General features: G+C 41.3%; 1 protein-coding gene and 1 long non-coding RNA gene across 2 annotated transcripts; one reads left to right on the top strand and one right to left on the bottom strand.

The window, feature by feature from the left end:
- On the top strand, positions 1-24,257 carry LOC129700901 (riboflavin-binding protein-like). The gene is made up of 6 exons (XM_055641707.1): positions 1-184; positions 2,096-2,195; positions 14,062-14,190; positions 16,719-16,827; positions 21,712-21,936; positions 24,136-24,257. Exons 1-5 carry the CDS (start codon positions 40-42, stop codon positions 21,910-21,912), a joined length of 684 nt encoding a protein of 227 aa, XP_055497682.1. The 5' UTR covers positions 1-39; the 3' UTR covers positions 21,913-21,936; positions 24,136-24,257.
- LOC129700903 (uncharacterized) lies at positions 16,849-18,595 on the bottom strand. Its single transcript, XR_008724116.1, has 3 exons — positions 18,224-18,595; positions 17,997-18,148; positions 16,849-17,034 (listed from the first exon to the last, which is right to left on the bottom strand). It is a non-coding gene; the product is annotated as an uncharacterized LOC129700903 (long non-coding RNA).
- Positions 24,258-26,103: the final 1,846 nt, after the last annotated feature.

Genomic DNA, 26,103 nt, shown 5'->3' with positions numbered 1-26,103 from the left:
TCTATTTTGATTTATTTTGCAGGTTTAAAGTCGACCATCATGATGATAACTTTGTTGGACCTTTTTATTGCAATATTGTCACTGGCAATTAGTTGTAATGGAGAAAATTGTCTATCAGGAAGATATCACAAGTTATCCTCTGGTCCTGAGCCAGGCATGGAGGAATGCAGGCGGTTTTCCCATTGTAAGTTGATGTGGTCATTCCAGAAATTGATGAAAAGTTGAAAGGTTATCTCATTAACTATCTCATTAACCACAAAGAGGGACATAACGTCAAAATTCAAATGACAATTTATCGACAAAATTATTTGCTGATGTACCCATACAGCCAACAAATCCACTGGTTTTAATCTGCATCTGCTGTATATTTGCTTTCACCTCTCTCCTTCTGGCCATAGAAAAGATCCTCATTTTAAACCCAACAGCCTTTGCAAGGAAAAAAATTTCCTTCAAAATGTTTGACAATTTCTGTGAGAGTGTACCTTCCGACATCTTCCCCTTCCTTTTTATTTTAGTATTCAAAAGTGACTGCTCGCTTCCGAACTCTCTCTTTCACTCTTTACATCTTCATTGACAACTCTGCTCTCTTGTCCACTTTACTATCCAATTGCAGAAGGTGCTACAACTTCTGCTCCCCTCATCCATTGATCCAAACAGTTCTTGCAAATAAAGCTGTAATTTACTTGCATGTCTTCTAATCCAACATGCTTTTTTGGATGCTTATGGTATGGGTTCCTCTGGTTTGGAGAAACCAAAAGCAGATTGCATGATCCATTTTGCCAAGCACGTCTTTTCAGTGTGCATGAGCCACATTGAGCTTCAAGATCCCTTTTCCAACCTAAAATTAATTTGCTTATTCATTTCACCATTCCTGATGAAGATTCATCAACCTGAAATATGTTATATTTCTCACTGCAAAGATGCTGCCTTGATGAAGTCGAATTTTAGTTAAAAATATAAGAAGATATTAAATTGGCTTCTAGGCTAGCTTACAGCTTATATTTAGTCTCAAATTAGGCTTGCCTTAGGTTGTGGTGTGTGAGATAATAAATCCTATAACATTGGAGAAGCTAGAGATATCTTTGAAGTAAGATGCCATAAACTAAATTACCAATGTTTATGGGGAGGAGGCAATAAAGGAAGAGAGAAATAGCCAGTCACATCTTTGTAAACAAATGACCTATGTTTATGAGGGACCAAATGACAGAGGAAGCAGCGAAAAGAGCTAGGGTGGTCTATTTGGAGATAAAATGACCTAAAGCAAATGGCCAATGTTTTTAGTATATGTTGTACCATGTAAACAAAAGGTTTGATGTGATGCATTCTGTGGAAACCTTTTTCCAGTACCTCTGACCATGACTAATGTCTGTGGAATGTGCTAAGGGGACAAAAAAACCCTATTTAAGGCAATGTAATTCTGTTGTTAAGAGAAGAGAACCGAGGACAGTTGAGTGTCTACATTGGTCACTTAGCTGGAATTCTCGCTCCCTTCCATCGGCCGATGTTAAGTAAAGTTTTGAACTGGTCTACCAAACAGTTTGTGTGGTGTCTGTTTATTAAGAAGCGAACCTGGTTTAGTAGTTAAGATAAGTAGCTTTTTCAGCCTCACTGTTGAGTTTCCAGCATTTTTATTTATTACTATGTCAAATCCCCTGATTAGCTATTCAATTCTCCAATACTGTAAGTTTCTCCAGGGTATGTTTTTCTGTGCAAATCATTCCATGTATTTTTCACTCTGCTGTGAAGTAATGACTGTAAAGATAAAATATCTTTCTGTTTCCCTTTTGGTGACATGTTTTTTTGTTTACTGGCTATAATTTGTGATATTTCCTTCACGATGCTGATTGCCGAGTCTCCATTTTACTTGTCCTCAGAGAGACTGATATCCAGAAGTCAGAATTAAGTAACAGGCCTACACTCCAATGCTCCCCATTGCAATATTCTATCATTTTTTAAATGAAAGCATGTAACATTTACAGACTAAATAACCTCAGAAATATTTGAATGTTGTTTATATTTCTGTTATGCAAGTTTTGGATATGGCTTACCATCATGCTGCCTTAGCTCGCTCAGTTAATTCCTTTTCTTCCAATAGCTTCCTGCTGTTTTTCTAACTACACTGAAGAGCTTGCTGTGTCCCCAATGTCGAAGATAGATAATACATATTGGGACCGATGTGGCCAACTTAGTCCAAGGTAAACCAACATTTTCATAAGCACAGAAATATGTTGTATTCTTTGAGTTTAAAAAAATGCTATGTTACAGGTTAAAATGCGTGTAACTGCATTTGATGCCAGACCTCTTGAATTCAAACCTTACATATTAAGTTGTGAAATTAAAATGTCAAAACATTGCTGATTTGTATGCACTTACCAAAATGTGGGTGCTGGACTGTTGCTACTGGAAAGAGGAACAATGTTCCCTGAAGTCCTTCAATACCCACCATCCCTCACTTGCCTGCCCTAAATGCAATGTCTCGTTTGGACTCGGGACAATATTTTGCACATATATGGCATTATTAATGTACAGAGACAGCCAGAGGTTTGACCAGACAAACAAAAAGAGAATTATTAGAGTTTAAAAATGGGTATCATGGATAGAGAGGTGTAGGGATTTAGGAAATTAATTTCAGTGAAGTTTGGAAGTGAATTTCAGAGAGTTGGGCCTTGTCAGTTCAGGCATGGCTATCAGTGGTGATATGAAGGAAGAGGTGAATTCACAAAAGGTCAGATTATAAAAGCAGAGAATTTAGTACGTTTACATGTAACAGAGGTTACAAAGAAAGCAGGAGGTGAAGTCCAGTACTGATTTAAACAGGAGCGTGAGAATTTAAAAAAATTGTGTGGACAGACTGTGACACAATGTGGAATGTGATGGATGAACTGGAAGTGGAGAAATTTGTATTCGTGTGGTAGTGTTTAGGATGTGTGAAAGTTTGGTGACTGAAGCCAGGAAGTAGACTTGTAGTAGACCTTGCAGAGGTGGGGATTGGAGATGTAATGAAGAAGAAAGGAGACAGGGTTTGTGGTGGATTATAAATGTACATAGGTTATAAATTCTGACTTGAAATTGTGAATAGTCGTGTTTTTATTTAGAGCCAGACATCATGGTCAGGAGAGAGTGAGGAGTTTGGAGCAGGAGGCAGGGAGGGATAGAATTAAGGGTTAGGGCATGAAATCTGTGCTGTGGCTAAATGATCAAATGTTTCAATGGAGAAAATGTTCCGTGTCTGATTGAACAAAGTAAATTAGTCTAGTATCACTGAGACAATCGAGGGTGTTGTGAAATGTTAGTTAGGTGGTGTCAATATAATTAGAGTTTATGTATTATGTCCCAAGGGGAAATATTGAAGGGCGATGAATACCGTTTTCCATAGTTATCAACATTTCAAGAATAAATGTTAAAAACAACTTTGTGGTTAATGGTTAACAAATGTTTGTTGTATTCATATTGCATTTTTACTATTTTAATCCACTTTTAAAAATAGGGTAATATCAGAGATAAAAATACTAGATGGAGGAATTGGATGTGGTGCGACGAGCATTATTAAAAGTACACTATTTTGTTTGTGCAAGGGTAATGAATGATAAAAATAGTTGCCACTTTTACAACCATCATATTGTGCTCTGTAAAGAAGGTTTAATAATATATTTCAGTATGATTTTTATTGCAGATTTTTATAAGCAGAAAAAAAATCTAATTTGAAGCTATACCATCAGTTGCTTACAGGTCACTCAAAACATGATTTAACTCATGCCACCTTATCTTCATGTTAATGTTTAACTGCTTGATTCCTTTTAAATACAATTTTAAACAGTAGCAGGAGTATGTCATTTATCCCCTCACACATGCCATGCCATTCAATTATGTGACACCAGAGACTGCAGATGCTGGAATCTGCAGCAAAATTATGAGAGCTACTGGAAGAACCTACTGACATTGCCTAACCAACTACATTCCTCCAGCAGTTCCCATTCAGTAAGATTGTGGACATACCTTATCCTTGGATTCCTTTAAAATCAAAAATATATATTCATCGAGAATATCCTCAATTTTGTTAGATTCCATGGCCCATTTGGGTACAGAATTGCAAAGATTTAAAATTTTCTGGGTGATCCTAATTATCATTAACCCAGGCAGAGGAGACATCATTCTTGCATCTACCCTGTTAAGTTCCCCAAAGGACTTTGCACATTTCAAGGAGATTACCTCCATTCTTCTAAACTCCAGAGAGTCACAAGTCCATTTGCTAAATCTCTCCTCACAATACAATCCTCCTTCTCAGGAAACAATCCAGTGTAATTTTAGTGCAGTATCACAAAAGAACATACGAAAATAGGAGCAGGACCAGGCCACAATTACCATTCTATATTGATCAGGGCTGATCTGTCCATTATCTTATCATCTCATTTATTCCAGTTCCTCATCTCCTTCGATTCCCCATCTTTATAAAAAAGTATCTACTTCCTCTTTAAATACCCAAAACAATCCTTCTCACCTACATTTATGATTCCTTTTATTTCCCCCTTCTATTTATTGATTTCCAATTTCCGAGTGCTGACAGACACCTCCATCCCACATCAAGATGGTCTGAGGACCTCTGCTTCTCCCTTGAGCAGATGTCCAACCAGCTCCCTGTGACCAGAACACTCATTTGCGCAGCTGAACCTATAACCATATAACAATTACAACACGGAAACAGGCCATCTCGGCCCTACAAGTCCGTGCCGAACAAATTTTTTTTCCCCTTAGTCCCACCTGCCTGCACTCATACCATAACCCTCCATTCCCTTCTCATCCATATGCCTATCCAATTTATTTAGAAATGATACCAATGAACCTGCCTCCACCACTTCCACTAGAAGCTCATTCCACACCGCTACCACTCTCTGAGTAAAGAAGTTCCCCCTCATATTACCCCTAAACTTCTGTCCCTTAATTCTGAAGTCATGTCCTCTTGTTTGAATCTTCCCTATTCTCAAAGGGAAAAGCTTGTCCACATCAACTCTGTCTATCCCTCTCATCATTTTAAAGACCTCTATCAGGTCCCCCCTTAACCTTCTGCGCTCCAGAGAATAAAGACCTAACTTATTCAACCTATCTCTGTAACTTAGTTGTTGAAACCCAGGCAACATTCTAGTAAATCTCCTCTGTACTCTCTATTTTGTTGACATCCTTCCTATAATTGGGCGACCAAAATTGTACACCATACTCCAGATTTGGTCTCACCAATGCCTTGTACAATTTTAACATTACATCCCAGCTTCTATACTCAATGCTCTGATTTATAAAGGCTAACATACCAAAATCTTTCTTTACCACCCTATCTATATGAGATTCCACCTTCAAGGAACTATGCACGGTTATACCCAGATCCCTCTGTTCAACTGTATTCTTCAATTCCCTACCATTTACCATGTACGTCCTATTTTGATTTGTCCTGCCAAGGTGTAGCACCTCACATTTATCAGCATTTAAACTCCATCTGCCATCTTTCAGCCCATTTTTTTCAAATGGCCTAAATCACTCTGTAGACTTTGGAAATCCTCTTCATTATCCACAACACCCCCTATCTTGGTATCATCTGCATACTTACTAATCCAATTTACCACACCTTCATCCAGATCATTGATGTACATGACAAACAACAAAGGACCCAACACAGATCCCTGAGGCACCCCACTAGTCACCTGCCTCCAACCCGATAAACAGCCATCCACCATTACTCTCTGGCTTCTTCCATTCAGCCACTGTTGAATCCATCTTGCTATTCCTGCATTTATACCCAACAGTTGAACCTTCTTAACCAACCTTCCATGAGGAACCTTGTCAAAGGCCTTACTAAAGTCCATATAGACAACATCCACTGCTTTACCCATCCTCAATTTCCCGAGTAACATCTTCAAAAAATTCAAGAAGATTAGTCAAACATGATCTTCCAGGCACAAATCCATGTTGACTGTTCCTAATCATACCCTGTTTATCTAGATGCTTATATATATTATCTCTAAGTATCTTTTCCATTAATTTGCCCACCACTGAAGTCAAACTAACAGGTCTATAATTGCTAGGTTTACTCTTAGAACCCTTTTTAAACAATGGAACAACATGCGCAGTACGCCAATCCTCGGGGACTATTCCTGTTTCTAATGACATTTGAAATATTTCTGTCATAGCCCCGGCTATTTCTACACTAACTTCCCTCAATGTCCTAGGGACTATCCTGTCAGGACCTGGAGACTTATCCACTTTTATATTTTTCAAAAGTGTCAGTACTTCTTTTACTTTGAACCTCATAGTATCCATAGCTACTCTACTAGTTTCCCTTACCTCACATAATTCAATATCCCTCTCCTTGGTGAATACCGAAGAAAAAAAATTGTTCAATATCTCTCCCATCTCTTTTGGCTCTGCAGATAGCTGTCCACTCTGTCTCTCCAATGGACCAATTTTATCCCTCGTTATCCTTTTGCTATTAATATAGCTGTAGAAACCCTTTGGATTTACTTTCACCTTACTTGCCAAAGCAACCTCATATCTTCTTTTAGCTTTTCTAATTTCTTTCTTAAGATTCTTTTTACATTCCTTATACTCCTCAAGCACCTCATTTACTTCATGCTGCCTATAATTATTGTAGATCTCCCTCTTTTTCCGAACAAGATGTCCAATTTCCCTTGAAAACCAGGGCTCTTTCCAATTTTTACTGTTTCCTTTCAACCGAACAGGAACATAAAGATTCTGTACTCTTAAAATTTCCCCTTTAAATGTCCTCCATTTCTCTTCTACATCTTTCCCATAAAACAAAATGTCCCAGTTCACTCCTTTTAAATCATCTCGCATCGCATCAAAGTTAGCCTTTCTCCAATCAAAAATCTCAACCCTAGGTCCAGTTCTGACCCTCTCCATAATTATATTGAAACTAATGGTATTGTGATCACTGGACCCAAAGTGCTCCCCAACGCATACCTCCGCCACCTGTCCCATCTCATTTCCTAACAGGAGGTCCAGCACAGCCCCTCCTCTAGAAGGTACCTCTATGTATTGCTGCAAAAAACTATCCTGCACACATTTTACAAACTCTAACCCATCCAGCCCATTTACAGAATGTGTTTCCCAGTCTATGTGTGGAAAGTTGAAATCTCCCACAATCACTACCTTGTGCTTACTACTAATATCTGCTATCTCCTTACATATTTGCTCTTCCAATTCTCGTTCCCCGTTTGGCGGTCTATAATACACCCCTATAAGAGTTGCTACACCTTTCCCACTTCTCAATTCCACCCAAATAGCCTCCCTAGATGAGCCCTCCAATCTATCCTGCCAAAGCACTGCTGTAATAACTTCCCTGACTAGCAATGCAACACCCCCACCTCTTGCCCCTCCAATTCTATCACACCTGAAGCAGCGAAATCCTGGAATATTTAGTTTCCAATCACAGCCCTCCTGCAACCACGTTTCACTGATCGCCACAACATCATACTTCCAGGTGTCTATCCAGACTCTAAGCTCATCCACCTTTCTTACAATGCTCCTAGCATTAAAATATGCACATTTAAGAAAACCCCCGTCTCTTATTCTCTGTTTATTTCCTTTTTTTTCTTTCTCCTCTTGTGTCCGAGTGCTTCCCATTTCTGCTTCCTGCCTCCCATTCTGTCTACTACCTTTCGCTATTTGAGTCCCTCGCCCCAACCATTCTAGTTGAAAGTCTCCCCAGCTGCCTTTGCAAATTTCCCCGCTAGGATATTGGTCCCCCTCGGGTTCAAGTGCAACCCATCCTTTCTGTACAGGTCCCACCTTCCCCAAAAGAAGTCCCAATGATCCAGGAACTTTAATCCCTGCCCTCTGCACCAGTCTTTCAGCCACGCATTTATCCTCCACCTCGCTCCATTCCTACTCTCACTGTCGCGTGGCACAGGCAGTAATCCTGAGATTGTTACCTTTTTGGTCCTTTTTCTTAACTCTCCTCCCAACTCCCTAAATCCTCCCTTCAGGACCTCTTCCCTTTTTTTACCTATGTCATTGGTACCTGTATGTACCACGACCTCAGGCTCCTCTCCCTCTGATTTAAGGATATCTTGGATGCGTTGAGACACGTCCGAGACCTTGGCACCAGGGAGGCAGACCACCATCCTGGTCTCCCGACTGCGTCCACAGAATCGCCTATCCGACCCCCTAACAATAGAGTCCCCAATTACTATTGCCCTCTTTTTTTCCCTACCTTTTGGAGCAACAGGGCCGGTCTCTGTGCTGGAGGCCCGTCCGCTGTCACTACCCCCGGGTAGGCTGTCACCCCCATCCGTACTCAAACAGGAGTACTTATTTGCGAGGTGTACCGACATTGGAGTACTCACTCGTTCCTGCCTCTGCCCCTTGCCCTTCCTTAACGTGACCCACATGTCTCTCTCCCGTGGTTTTGGAGTGACCACCTCTCTATAACTCCCCTCTATGACCTCCTCACTCTCCCTGATCAGACAGAGGTCATCGAGCTGCTGCTCCAGGATCCTAATACGGTCCCTTAGGAGCCCCATCTCGCTGCACCTGGTGCAGATGTGGACGTCTGGAGGGCCATCCGACACCATGACCTCCCACATCTGACATCCAGAACAGTATACTGCTCTGACTGTCATTCTCCCGCCTTACCCTGGATCTGATACCAGTATAATACAATAGAAACTGCTGGGAGAAATCAGCAGGTATCTGACTCACAACAGCTGCTCCCTCGTGACCTTTAAACTGCCCTTTATTATATAAACAAAAAGCACTGTACCTTTAGGCCACTGTACCCTTGGCCCACTGTACCTTTACTAAAGCACTGCACCTTTAACCCACTGTACCTTTACTAAAGCACTGTACCTTTAAACAGAAAGCACAAATGCTAACCTGAGGTTGCACCCAATCAGCTGCTTCCTCTAGTCTGCTTCCACCAATCAGCGGCTTCCACCAGAACCCTCCCTATGGAGTGTGGAACGTTACGGATTTTGGTAAAAGCCCTGACCCTCCTCCACTGCTCTCCAACGGTCCTGGGCCTCTGTGAAAACAAGCCCCGCGCCCGATTTAAGTACTCACCGCCCTGACCCTCCTCCACTGCTCACCAACGGTCCTGGGCCTCTGTGAAAACAAGCCCCGCGCCCGATTTAAGTACTCACCGCCCTGACCCTCCTCCACTGCTCACCAACGGTCCTTGTCCTCACATTGAACAATTTTTCCTTCACTGCACCCGTTTCATGCAGATCAAAGGTACAGTTGTGGGCACCTGCATGGTCACAAAACTGTAACACTCTTTATTTCAGTCTTGAGCCAACTCCCTGAACTCTCCTTCTGGTACATTGATGATCTACTGCACTCATGCGAAACTCAACAGTTTCATCCTGTTATTATCAATTTCCAATCTGTCCTCACCTCAACACAGCTCTTCCTTTTCAAAATCTCTATCTTTCTCTATCTCAGGAGACAGGCTAGCAACAAACATCCATAAAAAGCCAATTAAATTCTATCGCTACCTTAACTTCACTTTGTTCCTAACTTGCCTCCCACTAGGACTATATTTCATTCTCCCAATTTTTCCTTCTTCGATGTGTTTGATGACAGCGCAGGTTCACCAGGTTAATTCCCGGGATGGCGGGAATGACATATGATGAAATACTGGGCTTGTATTTGCTGAACTTTAGATGGATAAGAGGAGATCTTATCGAAACATATAAAATTCTTAGAGGATTGGACAGGGTAGATGCAGGAAAAAATGTTCCCGATGTTGGGAGAGTCCAGAACCAGGGGGTCACAGTTTAAGAATAAGGGGTAGGCCATTTTGGACTGAGATGAGGAAAAACGTTTTCACCCAGAGAATTGTGAATCTGTGGAATTCTAGGTCACTGAAGGCAATGGAGGCCAATTCACTGGGTGTTTAAAAGAGAGAGTTAGATTTAGGGCTAAGGGAATCAAGGGATATGGGGAGAACCACAACGGGGCACTGATTACTGAAGATCAGCTATGATCATATTGAATGGCGCTGCTGGCTTGAAGGGCCGAATGACCTACTCCTGCACCTATTTTCTATGTTTCTATGATGAAACTTTCTATCTTGGTTTCTCTGAATGTCTTCTTTCTTTCTGAACTGCTGCTTCCCATTACTATTGTTAACAAAGCTTTTGACCGCATCTCATCCATTTCTTGCAGCTCTGCTCTCATGCGCTCTCCACTGGGAGAGAACAAGGATAGAGTTTCCTTGGTCCTCAGCTTCCATCCCACCAGCCTCCACATTTCACAGATCATTCTCTACAATTTCCATCATCTTCAAAGAACTTCCACGACCAGGAACATATTCTCCTCTCCTCCCTTTTTAGCCTTTTGCTAAGACAGTTTCCATGATGAAACCCTGGTCTACTCTTTTGATCCTCCCCCAACCACCACCCTTACAGCACTTTTCCTTCTATTTGTAGGCAATACAACACATCCTTTCACCTCTTCCCAGCATCCAAGGACCCAAACAGTGTTTCCAGATGAAATGGCATCTGGTGTTCACAATGTCATTTATTTTGTTTTAGGGAAACTAAACACAGATTGGGTGATCGCTTTGCTCACCTTCAATCCCTGGGTTACCCTGAGCTTCCCGTTCCCTGACATTTTAACTCCTCATCCCACTGTCACTCTGACTTATTGGTGTGTGGGTCCTGTCACACTGAGGCTCAACACAGCTTGAGAAACAATGCCACATTTTCCTCTTGGGAACACTGCAATTTCCCAACTCAATATTAGAACATAGAACAGCAGAGCAACAGGCTTTTCCACCCACAATGCCTGTGACAACAATTATGCCAATTTAAAACTGCACATCTGCCTGCACATGGTTTATGTCCCTCCATTCTATGGCTTTTAATGTACCTGTCTACATGCCTCCTAAACTATCATATGTGCTTCCACCAATTCCCTGTCAGCATGTCCCTTGCACCTACCACTCCCTGTGTAAACATCCTGCCTCATGAATCTCTTTTAAACTTTCCACCTCTCACCTGAAAGCAATTGCCTGGGGAATAAACTCTGACTATTTACCTATCTATGTCTCTCATAATTTTATATATTTCTATCATGTCTCTCCTCAGCCCCTGACAGTCCAGAAAAAAACCAACACAATTTTATCCAATCTTTCTAATGCTAATACACTCCACTCCTGGAGAACCTCTTCTGTATTCCCTGCAAAACCATATCCTTCCTATATCTTTTATACTCAATGCCCTGACCTATGCTCTACATCTGCTTTAACACCCTATCCACTTTCAGGGAGCTATGGATTTACCCCCCAAGATCCCTCTGTATCTCAACATTCCTAAGTCTGAAGGAGGGTCCTGGCCCGAAACATCACCTATCCATGTTCTCCAGGATACTGCCTGACCCGTTGAGTTAAAGCAGCATTTGCAATTCCTTGTTTCTACATCCCATTGGTCCAGCCATTTTCTGTATATCTTCCTCTTCCATTTAACTTCCCAAAGTACAACAGCTTTTGGTAACTTGATTTCCTGATCTGCATCAGTCACCCATCTTTAATGTTAGCACATTGTTCTTTTTCTCTCTGGGAGTGGAGGACATGCCCAGCCTGACCTGCTCAGCTTGTTCTCCTGCTTGTATTTCGTAACTCCAGATACTTCTGTTTATGTTCTCATCCTCTGACTGTTCCTATTCATTCATTGACCACATAACCTTGTTTACAACTTATCCCCATGGTCACCACAATATTAGTATTAGCACTGACGTATTATTTTCAAGTGTACTGAGATACAGTGAAAAGCTTTGTTCGCATCCTGTCCCGTCAAATCAAACTGTACATGAATACAATCAAGCTATGTACAATTATAACAGGTAGTACAAGAGAAATGTACCAGAGTGTAGCATATGTTGTTGAGCATTAAAGTTGCAAAAAAAGTGCCAATAAATAAAGAATGCGAGAGCCACAATAAGGTAGGCTGAGAGATCAGGACAACGTCCTTATCTGATGGTACACAAAAATGCTGGAGAAACTCAGCGAGTGCAACAGCATCTATGGAGCGAAGGAAATAGGCAACGTTTTGGGCCGAAACCCTTCTTCAGACATAGATGCCGCTGCACCCGCTGAGTTTCTCCAGCACTTTTTGTGTACCTTCGATTTTCCAGCATCTGCAGTTCCTTCTTAAACATCCTTATCTGATGAGTGGATCATTCAATCGTCTTATAACAATGGAAAAGGAGCAGTTCATGTATCTGGTGACATGCTTTTTCAAGCATTTGAATCGGCAGGAGACGGGAGAAGAGGAAATGACCGGATTGTAAATGGTCCTTCTTAATCCCATCAAAGCCATGCCCTCTCTCACCCATTGTGCATCTTTACACATTTATTTTGTCTTCTTTTTAGTTTGGGCGTTGGATCTTTTACCTGAAAAGTTGACTCTGTTTCTCTTCCCACAGATGTAGCTTGACCTGCAAAGTAATTCCAATATTTCCTGTTTTTGTTTTAGATTTTCATCATCTGTAGTGTTTGTTTTCCATACCCAATGATCTGGCCTCCACAAGAAAACATCTGAACAACTATGGCGTCCTGCACCACGCCCTCTCCCCCCCCCCCCCCCCCCCCCCCCCCCCCCCCCCCCCCCACCCCCACCTCTCCGTGTTCTTATAAGATCATTCTTCATTCTTTTAAACTACAAAGTATCAATTGCATAACAAGAGGATTTCAGTATAGGAATAGAGAGGTTCTTCTGCAGTTGGATAGGGCTCTGGTGAGACAACATCTGGAGTATTGCGTACAGTTTTGTTCTCCTAATTTGAGGAAGGACATCCTTGTGATTGAGGCAGTGTAGCGTAGGTTCACAAGATTGATCCCTGGGATGGCGGGACTGTCATATGAGGAAAGATTGAAAAGACTAGGCTTCTATTCACTGGAGTTTAGAAGGATGAGGGGGATCATATAGAAACATATAAAATTATAAAAGGACTGGACAAGCCAGATGCAGGAAAAATGTTCCCAATGTTGGACGAGACCAGAACCAGGTGCCACAGTCTTAGAATAAAGGGGAGGCCATTTAAGACTGAGGTGAGAAAAATCGTTTTCACACAAAGAGTTGTGAATTTGTGGAATTCCCTGCCACAGAAGGCAGTGGAGGCCAAATCACTGGATGGATTTAAGAGAGAGTAAGATAGAGCTCTAGGGGCTAGTGGAATCAAGGAATATGGGCAGACACGGGTTATTGATTGGGGATGAAGTTACAGAGATAGGTTGAATAAGTTAGGTCTTTATTCTCTGGAGCGCAGAAGGTTAAGGGGGGACCTGATAGAGGTCTTTAAAATGATGAGAGGGATAGACAGAGTTGATGTGGACAAGCTTTTCCCTTTGTGAATAGGGAAGATTCAAACAAGAGGACATGACTTCAGAATTAAGGGACAGAAGTTTAGGGGTAATATGAGGGGGAACTTCTTTACGCAGAGAGTGGTGGTGGTGTGGAATGAGCTCCCAGTGGAAGTGGTGGAGGCAGGTTCATTGGTATAATTTAAAAATAAATTGGATAGGCATATGGATGAGAAGGGAATGGAGGGTTATGGTACGAGTGCAGGCAGGTGGGACTAAGGGGAAAAAAAATTTGTTCGGCATGGACTTGTAGGGCCGAGATGGCCTGTTTCCGTGCTGTAATTGTTATATGGTTATATGGTTATATGATCAGCCATGATCACAATGAATGGCTGTGCTGGCTCGAAGGGCCGATTTTCTATGTTTCTATGTTTCTATGCAACTCCTCATGTAGGGAGACAGGAGTATACACATTGTTCCAGATGTACTATCACCAGCATGCTGTGTAATTGGAGTAATTCATCTTTACTCTTGTGCTACATGTTATTATTTAAATATCAACAAAGCAAATTATGTCCAAGCAATACACTGAAATCAAGCCATATTTCTATCACATTATGGGGAAAAAAGTGGAATCAGATCACCTTTCCTGTTGAAAAGATCAGCAGAATGTAAATTCAACAAAGATATAATTTATGGAAATACAGTTCTACATTTCTGGTTATTGATGATGTTGTTATTCGCTACTACAGGTGTGAAGAGTACGTGAAAAAAATAGACTGTTTCTTCCATTGCTCCCCCCTTGCTTTCAACTGGGCCAATCCCAATAACTCGTATTCAATTCATAATGTCCCAATTTGCAACAGCTTTTGCAATGATTGGTAAGTTTATTCATCCAATTAAACACAATTTTACTTTGTAAGAATTCGAATTTTCAATAAATGTTGTTTATTTTCACTGCTCAGACTTAATATGATACTTAAAACATCTATCAGTTGGTATTTCAGCAACACTTGACCAGACATATACACTCAATGGAAGGTTAAGTGAATCAATGTCAATGTAGCGGGTGTTACGTATATAGAACAAGCTACCAGAGGAAGTAGTTGAGGCAGGTGCAAAAACAACATTTAAAAGACATTTGGATAGGTACATGATGCTTTCACATAAAGGGTGGTGGGTGCATGGAACAAGCTGCCAGAGGAGGGACTATCACAACGTTTAAGAAGCAATTAGATAGGTACATGGATAGGACAGGTTAAGAGGGATATGGGCCAAAATGCAGGCAATTGGGACTAGTGCAGATGAGATATAATAATAATAATAATAATATATTTTATTGTCATTGCGCAGAGGTACAACGAGATTTGGTATGCAGCTTCCATCCGATGTAATAACTTAATTAACCGAGTCTGCACTGACTTACGATCCCCGCATTTTAACACTATCTTAAACACTGAGGACAATTTACATTTATACCAAGCCAATTAACCTACAAACCTGTACGTCTTTGGTGTGTGGGAGGAAACCAAAGACCTCGGAGAAAATCCATGCAGGTCATGGGAAGAACATACAAACTCCGTACAGACAGCACCCACAGTCAGGATTGAACCAGTATCTCTGGCGATGTAAGGCAACAACTCTACTGCTGCGCTACTGTGACGCCCTTTTTTTGACTCAGTATGATTTTGTAAATATTGTGATATCTGAATTGAGATGTGTGCTCAGTTTTAAATGGGATATCAAATGTACAGCTGCATAATGCAAGCACAAAGTAAAGCTTGCTGTGTGAAAACCAATAATGTGCCTCAATTTTATTCTCAGGAAACTGCCATCGATTCACCTGCATCTAGTAATTGTAGAAATCAAAATTGTGTTTGAAAATAACAAATTTCCTGATGTCCAGGTATAACAGAGTTATTGAAAAGGAAAGCAATATGAATGGTGGATGTCTACAACACTCGTGCAAGAACCTGCCATTATATAACGCATGAATTAGGACAAGTCAAAATACTTCTAAACTAATAGTGCTTATGGTGGCTGTTGTGATTTTGGAAAGGTTGCTGGGAATCTATTTGTAGCAAGCTCCCATTAGGCCTGTCCCACTTTCACGACCTAATTCACTACCTTTTTTACTCGTGGACATTTTTCATCATGCCAGAAAAACGCCCCGACCTACTTGATGCCACGAGTACCTACGACTAGCATCACGGACTGCTATGACCTACCTACGACCTCCTACGCCCTTGTGACGACCTCGTGACGATCATGCTGAGAGTACGAGTCTAGGGCAAACTCGGCAGAGGTCGTGAATTAGGTCGTGAAAGTGGAACAGGCCCTTTACACTGCAAAATATTATTTGTTTAAGTGATGGTGATTGAGAAATACCTTGTTGACAAAGCCACCTGATGATTACTCCCCTATACTTTGTATATATTTTGTGATGAAAACTTCTGTGCCTATTGGAGATAGATGAGATTTAATTCAAAAGAGAGAACCTATCTTTGTGTACAGCTCCCTCAATACTAAACAAGCGTTGGCTTGTTTTTTTGTGATCAAGTCTCTGCAGTGAAACTTCTGACTCGGACAGGAGTGCGAAGACATGTCTGCTCCTGTGAAGCGGCTGAAATTCTTGTTTCACGCGTTGACAGTGATTTTCCTTAGTTATCTGTAACCTCCACTGCTGAATGAATGTCAACTGACCTCTTAACCACACTCTGCTTCAACACTCTCCCGTTCATTCCACCATGAAAATCTTATGCACAAAACAGACTGCTGGATGAATTCTGCGAGTCAGGCAGCTCCTATTGGGGGTATGGAGAAAGGATGGATGTTTTGAGTTGGGATCTTTCTTCAGGCTTAAAATCTAATGTTTCTTCTAAGTCACAAAATTTAGCCAGGAGCATTTCCAACAATGTCATAATTACTCTGGACGTCCTTCATGTACTGACACCGTGAACATTCAGAAAATCTTGATGAAACATATATTTTGATATTATTTGCTTCAGTATTTAAAGACAAATCAGAACTGAAAACTCAACAGGAGCGACATTGCTACATCCAGTATGTTTCATTCGGGTCCCAGGAGAAAATTAAAGTGGATGTCATAGAACCATAATACAGAAAACAAACCCTGTGGTGCACAGTGTCAAGTACCTATCTATTTTTAATCTCATTTTCCAGCACTCAACATAGACATTAATGCTATGACGTTTCAAGTGCTCAGCTAAATGCTTAAATTGTCTGAGAGTACCTTCCTCCACCACTCTCTCCAGGGGAATAATTTTTGTGGGTGAGGAATATTCTCATTTTGTTGTCACTCCACCCCTAGGACAAAGGTCAGGCTCTCAATTGCTGTAATTATCAAGAAAGAAAGTTTTGCAATGAATAAATATCTGTGTTTCGACAGGTTTGCAGCTTGTATGAATGATCGGACATGTGTGAGAAATTGGATTTCCGATTGGGAATGGGATCAACATGGAAATAATTGCAGAAATGAATGCATTCCCTATCAGCAGGTAGGAACAGTTGCATTACACAACAGTGACCATTGATAGTCTCAGTACACCATTACATAGATAATGTGATGGGGTAATTTGTGAATTTATAACTGTGACAATTGTTAAACAGAGCTCATATGCCAGTTGAAATTTATTTTTTAAACAGAAATGCTGGAAATCTGAAATTAATTCAGAAAATGCTGGAAACACATGGTTAGGCAGGAGCTGTGGAAAGAGAGACAAAGTGAAAATTTCAGTTCAACAACTCTTTATCAGATCCTTCTGTAACATTTTACCCCGAAAAGGTGTGAATTCTGAATCCTGAAATATTCAAGATTGCTCTACTATTGTTAGATAAAGGTGTCAATGTATAAGGACTGAAGGCAGATAAATGGAGTTGATGTACATTAGTCTTTTAGTTGCAGAAACCACCTAGTTTTTATGTCATTAAACTTTGTGACAAAAATTAAGAAGACATAATCTTTGATCTGTTCAGTAATCAGTAGGTGGAAAAGTTTAAAAAATACCTTCTATAAGTTCTTCCTGCATCAAGACATTTCGGGTAGATCTCTCCTCCAACATCACCATGCTGTGTCTCCTCAGACCCTTGGGTTAGCTCTCCCATTCAATAAGATCATGATGAATTAACTATACATCAATTGCATGAGCCGGTGGCATATCATTTCATTACTAATGTCATATCTGTATTGAAGGCTCTTGCACAGCCTTTTAGGAGACTGCTAGATTTAAACCATCCTTTGTATCTAAGTAAAGGTTTTACTGAATTCACTATCAAATTGAGCTCTAATTCTTGCATTATGATCCCTTGTTATAGATTTTTTCAATTCATTTTGTAAGCTATGGGAATAAAAAATTATCCACAGTAAAAACCTACTGTGTACGACCAGTTCAGTGTCCATATTTTGTATGTATTTGATTTTATTTTAGAATTGAGACAGCAATTTTGCTCTGCTCCTCATCATCAGGAAATTTGTTTCTGAATATCCCCCTGAGCTTATAGCACTGTTCAGAATGAATCATTTTCTTACAATTAAGTGCAATTACTTCAGGGAAGAACTGGGCGTTTAACAAATGAAAATCACAGATGCTCTGAGCAATATCGTATTGAAGAGATTTTCTGGGCCAGATGGATTTTGCATGCATGAAAGCCAGCCAAAACTACTCACCAGGATTTATGTTCCACTTCATGACAAGTCGTGATTCCATTGCACATCCTTTACAAGTCCATGGAGAGAACAGTTGCAAAGTATTGTCCAAAATATCAATGCTTGCAGCAAAAACTGGTCCGAAACCAAATGTCTTCATCCCAAGAGATAGCCTAAGAAGAAAAAGATTAGCTCGTTCATTTGCAGCTCAAAAATTCAGAAAATATATCTGCATATTACTCCTTTACCTGTAAAAATGGCAAGTTAGCTTCCTAACCAACTTATCCTAATTTGAAGAGGCTGGAATGCAGAATTGAGCATGTTTCTGAACCAAGATTCCTGCACAATGCATTTAAACTCCCAGCTTCCATTCAGCACCATAACATATATTTGCAATCTCTACACTTTCTGTGTGTAGAGAACAAACATCATTAATGATGGGACATCGGCCTTCATTGTAATTGTTTCCAGCTGAACTCTTTCCTAAAGAGCCCAGAGATGAAATTAAAAATGGAGTTTAGTTTTAGTTCACAAATAGGACAATTGTTATTATTTTACCCCACATTTGAGGAGAAATTAAATTTTAATAAGAGAGATAATTTACTCTGCTGAATTTACATTAACTATCTACCTGTGAAATAATGGAGCTTATCTGACAGTTCATAATCTGCTTTCAATTTTTCATCAAAACGATTGGTTATACTTCAACTGCACCCTGTTGGAATTTCATGCAAATTGCCTGTGCGGGCAAAACAACTACCTTCTAGAGTTGTAATCAGGTATCATCTAAATGCAGATGTTTATCTGTTTCTTTGTTCCTTTTATTGCTGCAGATAAACTATAATTCTATAATGGTGTATCTACTTCTGTTCATTATTTCTGATGACTAAGGTATAGAACCATATAACACATACAATACGGCAGGAGTAGGCCATCTCGACCCTTCGAGTCGCATGCCAAACATGATATGGCTGATCATCCCTCAGTATCATGTACCTGCGCTCAGACCATAACCCTCCATTCCTTTAGCCTCAAGGTCCACATATAACTATCCAATAAATATAGCCATAGAAACCTCAACTACCTTCTGTGGCCGGAGTCCAGAGCCACGCTCTGTGTAAAAAATGTTTTTTTCTCATCTCGAGCTAAAGGATTTCCCCTCCATTCAAATATGGACCCCTTGTCCTGGATTCCCCAACATCAGTATCCTGTACCTGCCTTCTCTCCATACCCCCTGATCCCTTTAACCACAAGGGCCACATCTAACTCCCTCTTAAATATAGCCAATGAACTGGCCTCAACTACCTTCTGTGGCCGAGAGTTCCAGAGATTCACCACATCTCTGTCATATGGTGAACCATCTCATCTCGTTCCTAAAGGATTCTCCCCTCTATCCTCAAAGTGTTTCCCCTTGTTTGGAGACCAAAACATGTACGCAATAATCCAGGTTGATCTCACCAAGACCCTGTACAACTGCAGTAGAGCCTCCCTACTCCTATACGCTACCAACCATTTTGCACTAATTTTCAAAGAGCATTAAGGTGGAAGAGATCTCAGGTCATTCATTGCATTGTGTCCTTTTGTACTCCATTGTCATTCAAGAATAAAAATAGGTGTAACACCAGAACAGAGTTGCCCTGTGACTTCAAGGAATTCTATGGTGACAAATAGAGCAATGGACAGTAGATAAAAGCCTGCTGTTCCAATTTAATTTGTCCATTTGAGGTATTCAGAGGCTTGCTAATTTCCACCCGTCTAAAAGATGGGTTGTTTATTTGTCCAATAGCAGCTAACAATCTGTTGCTGCATATATTTTTTAAGGTGAAAAAGGTATCGATTTAATTCAATTCAATTCAATTCAACTTTAATGTCATCGCACAAATACAAGTATCAGTACAACGAAATGCAGTTTTGCATCAGACCGTAGTAGTTGTACATAAAGAGAAAAGACAAGAAAAAAAATAGAAAGAGAGAAGATACAGAATAATCAGGAAATACAGAATGATTAAACAAAAGGGGGACGGAGGGACCAGAGAAGTCTATCGTCGGGACTCCGAGTTCAGCAGTGTGATTGTGTTGTTATAGAAGCTTTTCCTCATCCTGCTGGTACGTGACCTGAGGCTCCTGTACCGCCTCCCTGATGGGAGGAGGGCAAACAGTCCATGGTTGGGGTGTGAGGGGTCTTTGATGATCTTCCCAGCCCGTCTCAGACACCGTTTTCGGTGGAGGGCATCCATGGCAGGGAGCGGGGCACCGATGATGTGCTGCGCGGTTTTCACCACCCGTTGTAGTGCTTTCCTGTCCGCACGCATTTTCAAAGAGCATTAAGGTGGAAGAGATCTCAGGTCATTCATTGCATTGTGTCCTTTTGTGCTCCATTGTCATTCAAGAATAAAAATAGGTGTAACATCAGAACAGAGTTCAGGACTTGCCCTATGACTTCAAGGAATTCTATGGTGACAAATAGAGCAATGGACAGTAGATAAAAGCCTGCTGTTCCAATTTAATTTGTCCATTTGAAGTATTCAGAGGCTTGCTAAGTTCCACCTGTCTAAAAGATGGGTTGTTTATTTGTCCAATAGCAGCTAACAATCTGCTGCTGCATATATTTTTTAAGGTGAAAAAGGTACAGATTTAAAATCTCTAACACATTATTTCTGAGCACAGAGAGTGCTGTTTCAGTTTTAAAACACCACTGGTCCTTACAAAGGGTTTCACCCAATATGTCGATTTACACCTATAACCTCTACAGATGCTGTCTGACTCACTGAGCTTTTTTTTCCAACACTTCATGTTCCATATTCCACCATTTACAGTCTTTTTTTTGTGTTACAATATCATCCAAGAGATGTGCATTAGTATTGACTCCTGTTCTACAAGCACATGCCAGAAGCATGCACATTTGGTATACTGTCATGCCTATTAACAGATAATACGTTGTAAACCAATGTTTAACAAAGAACTGCAGATGCTGGAAAAATCGAAGGAAGACAAAATTGGTTGAGAAACTCAGCGGGTGAGGCAGTATCTATGGAGCGAAGGAATAGGCGACATTTCGGGTCGAGACCCTTTTTCAGACTGATGTGGGGAGCGGGGAAAAAGAAAGGAAGAGGCGGAGACAGTACTGTCTAACTGCTGGTCAGGAACTCAGAAGCCATTTGCAAATGGGGGCATCAGTGCCAAGATCCAGGAGTTTAGAGATGAGTCTATTCAGTATTATGGTATTGAAGGTTGAGCTGTATTCAATAAATAGCATCCTGACATAAATGTTCTTATTGTCACGGTGATCCAGAGCCAAATGTAGTGCAGGAGAGATGGCATAGATCTATTTTTCCTGTATGCAAATTGCAAGTTGACATCTGGTGGCGCTGCGATTCGGCTGCCTCGCCTGCAGCGGGTTCGTTGTTTCGACTACTTTTTTTAAAAAAATTAGTATATCAAAAGTATGTTTTAGTGTTTCTGTGTATGTCTTGTGTTGGGGTGATTGGGGGGGATAGTAGGAATTTGGTTGCAAAGTTGAAAAAATATTCTGCAATTTCATTTTTAGATCATAGGATCATAGGTGTTTAGAAATTTTGCATAAAGCATAAGTTTGTAAAGTCCATCACGAAGCATGGTCAGTAAATTAACATCGTCTTTAGATAATAAAATGGAAATTAAAATGTAACATATCTCTAACGAACAATTGAATATGACAATGAGCTGCTTATTAATAATCAAATTATTCTATGTGTAGATGTATAGGAATGGAAAGGACCTTTGTGAAAGCATGTGGGGAATGTCATTTAAAGTACCCTCATGCCCTTGCCATTGTCTGATGTTGGACGATGATGATGGCAATGTAGTCCAACATCTACAGTCTCATAATAGTGGAACATCAAACCCAGAGGAACCCTACTGTCAGCGGAGGAAGAATCAACAACGTGAAGTCAAGTGAAAGAAACGAGCAACAACAAATAAGGTACAAAACAGTATAAGAATCATCTTAGTAGAATGGTCACCATTCAAACTGATTATTTACCATTTCGATGAAAGTTTAGCCCAATACAACTTTGAGCTTATTATCACAGAATAAAATTCAGCATAAACGGACAAAATTAGTCCCTCCTTAGCTCACTGCATTTTAAATAACATGAGAATTGTAATGCCCTTTTGTACCTGATATGGTTGCAAGCTGTGAATCAGGTCCATACCACAGTTCCAGACTCCCATTTTGGAGATTTTTCAACCCCATTGCTTAATCATTTCATACCATTTTTCAATTCAATCATTCAAAATATTGGTCCATAAGACATGCTTTCTCACCAGCTCATCTTCCCAGATGCTCTTTACCTTCCTACTGACACATATCTATCCTCTGCCAGATAGTTATGATAAATATACTTTTTCAGATGCACACATGTGAAGATGAGGGAGGAGGGAGGTTGCCTCAGACCGAAAAATAAAATTCTGTTTTTTTTAAGTAATTGGATACTGCAAGTTTACTCAACATTTTATTCTACAATAGCAGCAGGATATACATAGCTGGACTTTCACCTTGGTGGCAAAGAACTAATTTGAATAGTTAGCAACTATCCTGAGATTTCAGCTGCAATATTTGGCAATGAATATGAAGCAGATCCGAGAGAATTCTGGGCTATTATGCTATTCCGTGACACAAAAATATACTGTGATAGTTGAAAAATTGAAATAAAAGCAAAAAATGCTGGAAACAACCAACAGAGAATGCAGCATTTGAGGAGATGAAGAGTTCAAACATCAGTTTAGTTATTGTATTGAAACATGCAGCAAAAAAAACAAATAGCTAGACGCACTCAGTGGTTCCGGCAGCATCTGTGGAGGTAAATGCACTGTCGGCATTGCAGGTCTAGACCCTGCATCAGGACCTGATGCGAGTCCTACTTGTGGATTCTCAAAACAAAATGTTGACTATCACAGATGCAACCTGACCTGCAGTCTCAATGTTTTTATTGAAACATTAACACACATGGTTTTTCACTGGTTGACAATTTCTGGCTTGTTCTGTTTTTATGTCTTTCAATGGTCAGGCCAGAAGTAGGAATGTTTGTTGATGATTACCTAATATTCAGCACCATTCGCAATCCTCAGATAATGAAGCAGTTCACAACTATATGTAGCATGACCTGAACACTATCCAGGCCTGGGCTGATATGTGACAAGTTAAATTAAAGTACTTTCTTGATCAATACAGATATCAGAGGTTATGGGGAGAAGGTACGAGAATGGGGTTCGGAGGGAGAGATAGATCAACCATGATTGAATGGCGGAATAGACTTGATGGGCCGAATGGCTTAATTCTACTCCTTCCACTTATGACGTTATGACCTTATGTCATAGACGTGCCAGGCAATGACAATATCCAACAAGGGAAAATGTGGCCATCACCCCCTGACATTCAATGGCATTGCCATCACTGACCCCCATGCCACACAGTACATGGCAAGCTGATTGGTAAGCTCTCTGTCCACAACTATTCACTCATTACTCCACTGAATGCATAGTATTTCCAGTTTGCACCATTTACAGGTGCGCTGCCGTAACTCAGCAAGACTCCTTAATCAACATGAAGATAGAAACAAAAAGCTGGAATGACTCAGCGGGTCACGCACCCATCTCTGGAGAAAAAGAATAGGTGACATTTCAGGTTGCGTCCCTTCTCTGACTCCTTAGTTCCTTCCTACTCCTTATTCAACACATTCTGAACCCACAACCTCTACCTGTTAAGTCAATGGCAGCAAATATATAGAAACACCACCAGCTAAAAGCTGCCACCCAAGCCAGACATCATCCTGACGTGGAAATATACCACTGTTCCTTCATTGTTGTTGGGTCAAAGTACTGGAACTCACTCCCTAACCAAAACCAGTGGTTCAAGAAAGCAGTTCACCATCACCAACTCAAGGGTGATTAGGTACAGTTAATTAAATGGGGATTAGCCTGTGGAGCCCCTGTCCCTTGAATTAATGTTTAAAAATATTTGTGGTACTTAGAGTGAAAAATATTTAAGAAACATGAATTCTCAATTTTCTACTAGGCTTAAACCTTTTAAGCCCCAACCAGTTTTGATTATTTTTTATTAAATTTGAACTTCATTGAAAGAGTCCTTTATCAGTTATTCATATATTTCTTTTACTCATAGCATCGTAGAATGGAAGACATTTCTGCCAGTAAGCGACTTGAAGAAACAGGCATAATGCTTTGAAAAGACCTCAATGTAATAATTTTTTTCTGTCAAATAAAGGAAGTCAAGATTAATCTTTACTTTTTGGTGTTTACAATTTAATCTTCAATGCAGCTTCTGGGGATTACTGATATCTGTGTATGTTATCTTCACTGATCAAACAAATCTAAATTCCATACAATACGTAAGAATTATACATGAAACTGAATATCTCTGCCACTGTTAGCCAATTTACATTTCCATGCTGCTATTTTTTTTCACCATCAGGAGTTACATTCCTAATAGTGCTTAAACTGGATCAGGAAAAAAAGGTTCACTTTAATACAGCACAAAATAGCCCTTGACCTCTTCCTTCCCCTAAGTATATGCTTGGTCTAGCCGATGTACAAGAGGCCACATCGGGAACACTGGATGCAAATGAGGTTAGAGAAAAAGGAATATGAGGTGCTGTTCCTCCAGTTTACATGTGTCCTACTCTGGTAATAGAGGCCAGAACAGAAAGGATTGCATGAGAATGGGAGTCAAAATCAAAGATCATAGATCATAGCTCTTTGGTCAACATGATTAGGAACTGGGAGACCCAGTAGGCCATAGCGGATCGAAAGCAAGTGTTCGGGGAAATGGTCACCAAGTTTACATTTGGTCTTGCTGATGTACAAGAGGCCACATCTGGAACACTGGATGCAGAAGATGAGGTTAAAGGTGGTGCACAGGAACCTCTTGAAGGGCTGCTGGGGTCCCTGTATTCCGCTTGGGTAGGTTATAATATACCTACCATATGCATGTTTAACCCACAGGCTTTCCCCTCTCTCCCTGGTTCTGGCCCACCTCCTTCACCTATCCCCTAATAGCTTCCATTGTTACCATCCTTATTTGTTAGATTTCAGAACAGGCAGCTTTTGTGTTCCTGTTTCTCACTTTCCAGCAGCCTCCTCCATCTTCATCATCCCCATCCCAGCCTGCAGCTCCTTTATTTCCGTGCCTGCCTCCATCCATTATTCACTTGCCGGTCTCCCAACTTCACCCATGCTGCTCATTCCTCCCCACCCCCCCAATGTTGCTCGCCCTTCCCCCCCATGTCGCACCAGAGCACCTATCTGGCACCTCTGTAAATAAAAAGGCAAAAAAAACTGCATGAATTTTAACTAGCAGGTGTGTGGTCAGGGTAACCTGGTTGAAAGATTGAGAAGGGGAACCCCACTACTGAGGTTCCCTGTAGGGGGGTGGGGGTAGCAATAGGACCCAGCAGGGTCAGACCACGTGCAGTCTGCATCATGGAGGTTGTGGGCCTAGTGCTGAGCCTGGACCTTTGGTGAAGTGACGGCTCTGGCTCGCTGGTGGGCGGTGGAGAGGCGAGGGTCGGCGGAGTCGCTGGTGGAGGCCCGTGGTGGGCTGGAGTAGAGATACGGGCCGGCGGCAACAACATCAGTGGCCCCGGGGAGACAGTGGAGGACGGCAACAGCAGCATTGGTGGCCCCAGGGAGGTGGTGAGTGTCGGCAGCCTCGGCAGTTTCAGTGGTCCGGACCTGGGTTTGGCCGGGAAGGCGGTGAGGGTCGGAGAGACGGTGGATGCTGTTGCTGCTGCTCGTGGTGGCTATCTCTGCCACGTGGTGGTCGTGCAGGCGACACTGTGGTCCAGCGGTGGAGCTACGGGCCTGCGGGCGGGCAGTTGAGTCGAGGAGTGTCGGTGGAGGGACCGGTCTGGAGGCTTGGTAAAGTCCAGATAGGCGATAAGTGTTTGTTGATTGTGTGGATCTGGCGTCGAATGAAGTAGCGTTGTGGTCCATTGCAGATGTGGGTGGGTAAGTGGGTGGGTGAGTGCGTGAGAGAGTGGGTGGGTGAGTGCGTGAGAGAGTGGGTGGGGTGAGTGAGTGGGTGGGTGGGTGAGTGAGTGGGTGAGTGAGTAGGTGGGTGAGTAGGTGGGTG

This window comes from Leucoraja erinacea, chromosome 10, assembly GCF_028641065.1.
Source record: "Leucoraja erinacea ecotype New England chromosome 10, Leri_hhj_1, whole genome shotgun sequence".
Classification (NCBI taxonomy): domain Eukaryota; kingdom Metazoa; phylum Chordata; class Chondrichthyes; order Rajiformes; family Rajidae; genus Leucoraja; species Leucoraja erinaceus.
This window is presented reverse-complemented; position numbering and strand designations above follow the sequence as displayed.